The sequence below is a fragment of the Rhagoletis zephyria genome, unplaced genomic scaffold, assembly GCF_001687245.7.
Source record: "Rhagoletis zephyria isolate East Lansing unplaced genomic scaffold, Rhagoletis_zephyria_1.1 Rzeph_scaffold_25831, whole genome shotgun sequence".
Classification (NCBI taxonomy): Eukaryota; Metazoa; Arthropoda; class Insecta; order Diptera; family Tephritidae; genus Rhagoletis; species Rhagoletis zephyria.
Window position 1 is genome coordinate 1 of NW_016182889.1, and position 5,745 is coordinate 5,745.

Sequence of the window (5,745 nt, forward strand, 5' to 3'; positions counted from 1 at the left end):
CTGCACTTTTCAAACTCCAGCCTGTTAATAAACCAGATGGTCATCAATTGCGTAGCCTACTCGACAAGGCAACCGCAATGTACAGCTCACTGTCATCGCTAGGCTCCGGATCAACTATCGCACAGGCTATGTTAATTTATATTGTTATAGAAAAGTGTGATCAACAAACACGCAATAAATGGAACGAAGCACTGAATTTGAATTCATTGCCCACCTGGGAACAATGCTCGCAAGTACTCGAACGGCACTGCCAGTTCCTGCAATCTAGTGGAACTACGCTGCACTTAAAGTCGGAACCTGCAAGGTTACTATCTAACGCCAAGCAAGGTCAACGCTTACAATCAACGTTTGCCATTTCTAAGGCGCACTGCGCTTTATGTTCAAATTCGGAACATAAACTTGCAGAGTGCTCACAATTCAAAGGTATGAGTACCACCAACAGATTTGATTTCATTAAAAAATGTGGACTTTGTATTAATTGTTTGGGTACTGGTCATCGAATGGCACAGTGCCCTTCGAAGCATCGATGTCGAAGTTGCAGCCGTTCGCACCATACATTGCTTCACAATGAGAGACCACCGCCGTCTCAACAGCCATCCATATCGAATTCGTCGACAACGTCGTCATCATCGCAACCTGTCGCTGCCATCACGCATTCTCATAGCAATCTGTCGCAAGCCGGCAATGTCATTTTAGCAACCGCCATGATTCTCGTGAAAGATTCTTCGGGCACGTACAAGGTAGGCAGAGCATTGCTGGATTCGTGTTCGCAGGTTAACTTCATATCAGAAGAGTTTGCCCAGAAGCTTCGCCTTCATCGAGACAAGCAACACGTTGAAATTCGCAGTATTGGCGACTCACGCACCAGCATCAACTTCTGCGCCACTACTACTATCAAATCCCGATTAACTTCGTTTGAACTCTCGTTGCAATTTTGTATTACGCCACACATTGCGTATCAACCCGATTGTGAAATTGACACTTCGCAGTGGAATTTACCAGCTAATACTCCACCAGCTGATGAATCGTTCAACAAATCACGTCGTGTTGACCTTTTACTTGGTACGGAAACATTTTTCGATCTGCTATCTGTTGGGCAAATAAAGTTAGGGGCAAACATACCCACCCTTCAAAAAACGTTGCTCGGATGGGTGGTGTCCGGCAGATACCAGAACCATCAAGCCGCTCTACGTAATGCATGTATGTTGTTATACAACGTGTCCATCGACACAAACCTGAAACGCTTGTGGACCATCGACGCTGTTGATACGCCAAGCGATCCTCTTCAGCCTGAGCAGCGATTGTGCGAGGAGTACTACTCAAAACCAACATATCAGCTCCCCAATGGTCGTCTTGTAGTCAGCTTACCATTTAAACAAGCAGCTGACTGCCTCGGTAACTCCATAGATATTGCTCGTCGCCGATTCCTTGGGTTGGAACGTAGACTTCTACAGTCGCCTGAGTTACGTTCGCAGTATATTGCATTCATGCAGGAGTATGAAGATCTTGGCCATATGAGACGAGTGACAGAACCAAAGGTAAATAGTCCTCACTATTATATTCCCCATCATTGTGTTTTAAAGCCAGCTAGCGTGTCAACAAAACTGAGGGTTGTGTTCGATGCGTCATGTCGCACATCATCGCAATCCTCTTTAAACGATCTGCTCTTAGTTGGCCCATCGCTTCAAGATGACTTGTTCATACAGCTGCTCCGATTTCGCCAATTTCGCTTTGCATTGACCGCAGACGTAACTAAAATGTATCGGCAGGTGCTGATACGGCCTAGTGAACGAAGATATCAATATATTCTCTGGAGAACATCACCCGATGACGAATTGCAAACATATGAGTTGAATACAGTCACTTACGGCACAGCGTCGGCTCCATACTTGGCAGTTCGTAGTCTGCACTATTTGGCTGATTTATATAAGGAAGAGCTGCCGCTGGGGTCTTCAATAGTCAAATCGTCATTTTATGTGGACGATTTATTGTGCGGAGCTAATGACATTGAGTCGTTACGTGCAATTAAAGCAGAAGTCACAGAAATACTTCGTCGCGGAATGTTCCCACTAACAAAGTGGCATTCTAACCACCCCCATATTGTTGAAGTTCAAGGCTGTAAGGAATTGGATATTCGTGAAGATGCAGTATCTAGTGCACTAGGTACAACTTGGAACCAAGAAAGCGATATGTTTCTTTTTACATTCACTCCTAAAGCAAACAGTAACAAGGTAACAAAGAGAAGTATTCTGTCTATTGCATCGTCATTATTTGATCCGCTTGGCCTGCTTTCGCCGCTAATCATCGTTGCAAAGATTATTCTCCAAGAGCTTTGGCTCCTAAAGATCGACTGGGATGAGTCCCTCCCACAAGCACTTCAGCAAGCATGGTTAAACTGCTTGTCATCGCTCACTTCTCTTTCCTCACTGACTGTACCCCGCTACTGCCTGCAAGCTGAATACAGGGAAATACAGTTACATGGTTTCTGTGATGCTTCTCTTCGCGCATATGGCTGCTGCTTTTATGTGCGTACTGAAACCAGAAGAGGTGACGTTAACATTCAGCTGCTCACCGCGAAGTCTCGCGTCGCTCCAGTGAAGAAACAGTCTCTTCCAAAACTTGAGCTTTGTGGTCCTCATTTACTAAGCAAGCTCTATGCGAAAATTAAGCACCTTTTCAACGATAAACAGTTAAAACTATTCTTTTGGTCAGACTCGCAAATTGTGTTGCATTGGCTTCAGCAGCACTCTGCAACGTTATCAACTTTTGTCGGAAACAGGGTGTCAGACATTCAAGAATTAACTATCGGTGGCCAATGGAATCATGTTCCAACAAAGAGCAATCCTGCTGATATCGTTTCACGGGGCTGTACAACGACAGAGCTTCAGTCGTCAATATGGTTCTCTGGTCCAACTTTCTTACATGACAACGCGAACAAGTGGCCGCTGCAAAACCAGAACCAACTCGATATGGCAGTCGTAAATAGTGAGAGACGCAAAACTGCATTCACTGTTGCGGTGGAAATCAACCCGCTTATAACAGCAATCAACAAATTTAGTTCATACAATCGCTGCCTCCGTGTCGTCGCATATATGTTTCGATTTTCGAAAGCATGCAGAAAGCTAAGAAAATTCGATTCTCAGTCGCCGTCTCCAGAAGAACTGTCGCATGCTATGCACTGCATCGTATGGAATTTACAGCAACAACATTTCCAAGAAGATTTTCGTCTGCTGCAAAAGTATAAACTAACAAAGGGTAATTTAAAATATTTGAGTCCATTTTTAGATGATTCGTCGGGATTTGCACTCATCAAGGTTGGCGGAAGACTAGAAAATGCTAACATTCCCTCCTGTCAGAAACAGCCTCTACTACTACCACGAGACTCAGAATTCGTAAACAATTATTTCCGCCACCTCCATGTACGGAATTACCATGCCGGTCCGAAAGCTTTGGTAGCGTTACTGAGGTTACAGTTTTGGGTCGTTAATGCCAGAGATGTAGCGCGCCATATTGTTCGATCTTGTGTGCACTGTGTTCGGTACCGTCCAACTCTACAGCGTCAAATAATGGGAAACTTGCCAGCAGTGCGCTTAACCGCCGACAAGCCGTTCAGAAATGTTGGTATTGATTTCTGTGGTCCCATTGACACATACCTTCGCATACGTGGCACGGGTCCTACAAAATCATACATAGCCATATTTGTTTGCATGGTGTTCAAGGCAGCTCACATTGAAGTCGTGTCAGACTTGTCCACTGATAAGTTTTTGGAGGCTCTGAAACGTATGGTTGCCCGGCGAGGGCGAGTCTCAAATATCTATTGTGATAACGCCACTAACTTTGTTGGAGCATGCAATAAACTACGCGAATTAAAAAAGTTTATGTTTAGTGACGACACACAAGCTGCCATTCAAGCGTATTGTTCACCAGAGGAAATACGCTTTCATTTCATACCGCCTAGAGCACCACATTTCGGTGGGCTATGGGAAGCGGCGGTGAAGAGTGCCAAAGGTCTATTGGGGCGCTCCTTGAGAAACACCAGATTTACATTCGAAGAACTTAATACTATAATAAATAGAAGCAGTTCTAAACTCGCGTCCTGTGACACCATTGTCTTCCGACCCAAATGATTTTTGCGCTCTAACCGCAGGTCATTTTCTAACTGGTGATTCTTTACGCGCATTACCAGAGAAGCAAATTGACACTAGCAATATCAGCAATCTAGACAAATATAACCAAATCGTAGCAGTAAAGCAACAGTTTTGGCGAAGATGGTCGGCTGAATATTTTAATGAACTACGCGGTCGGTCAAAGTGGACATCCGAATCACCGAATCTTGCGATAGAAGCAATGGTACTGATACATGAGGATAATATTCCGCCTCTCCGTTGGAAGCTTGGACGTGTTGAATCCGTCGTTAGCGGAAGGGACAATCGAGTTCGTGTTGTACATGTTCGCACCGCCACTAGAGTTTGCTGTCGTCCAGTACACAAGCTTGCATTATTGCCGGTGTCTTGAAAGATGGTTCTTTCAACGGGCCCGGGATGTCTGGCCACACTACGCCAACATTAACATTCTAGTTTGTAAGCAACTCTGTAAACGTACATTTACCTACTGTTCTCCAACCTGAGCTTTCTTAATGTTATGTAAAATGAGCTAATGTAACATTTTGCCTTATCACATTTTCCTTTCCCAAATAAAGTTAGTCGTCAAGAAGCAATCAGGAGTTGAAGTCTTTTAGCTAGCGTCGTTCGTGTATAGCTTCACACACCCCGCGCTACATATATATAAGAACTGGTCGTAATAAATCAGGAAAAAGCTTCTGGGCTGGGCAGAAATCGGCCCACATTTTCCAGCAAAATTGGCTGTTCTAGCGAATGAGTGTAGCCATCTACGCCACGTCGATTCCAGGAATGTTTGACACCGTTTCTCATTCCACGCTACTAGAAGACATTGAGGCTACCTCTCTTTCACAGGGACCCAAACGGTGGTCGGTCGTCAGTCGTCAGTCTCAGTCAGGATGAAACCTCAAAACCTAGAAGAATTAAACAAGGGGTTCTTCAGGGTGGTGTCCTCTTCGCCTTACCGTTTATAACGTTGTAACGTTTATTTGTATGTAGGTGATGTAAATCCAGCTTAAAATCGACCTTATATCAGTTTTTTTAATTTTGTACTCTGTAAGAACATCCTGTTGATAGACTTCATAAACAAATAAATAAAAATAGAACGCAAGCGAGATTTGCTAGCATGTGAAGACGGCCGGTTATAATTCAATAGCTTGGGTAAAAAAGTACTCCAATGAAAACTTTTTCTTTATTAAACCTCATTGCTTATAAAGACAAGCATAATTAATTTTCTACAAAAAAAAATTGATTTGCTTAAAAAAGATTTACATACAAATCCGTGAATTTCTTTTTGCCAGCAAACCATTTTTACTGCTGGCAATGATGAGAATGTGCTGACATTTCGCTGAATACAGTGATGTTCACGAAACGTCAAAGCAATGTGCGAAATGTCAACCCGTTTCTCTTTCTCTATATCCGGTCAGCCATAAGACCTGTAAGTGGAATTTGTGCTTGTAGTGAAATTTAATCGAAAAAATCATGTGAAATATTAAGAAATCGCAGCGAATCGAGCAAATGAAATGATAAACAAACCAGCAAATTATACGATAGTTAATATATTGTAACGCACTTTCCTAATATAAATGCTGAAAAAGTGTGTCAAAGTTGGCCAAATTTTTCACGG

At 43.3% G+C, this 5,745-nt stretch overlaps 1 protein-coding gene across 1 annotated transcript; it reads left to right on the forward strand.

The window, feature by feature from the left end:
* Positions 1-77: 77 nt before the first annotated feature.
* LOC108382220 (uncharacterized) lies at positions 78-2,231 on the forward strand (the record flags this gene model as incomplete). The annotated part of the gene is made up of 2 exons (XM_017638612.1): positions 78-1,538; positions 1,584-2,231. Coding segments are annotated over exons 1-2 (2,109 nt in total), but the record flags the coding sequence as incomplete, so codon positions are not given.
* Between the last annotated feature and the right edge of the window lie 3,514 nt (positions 2,232-5,745).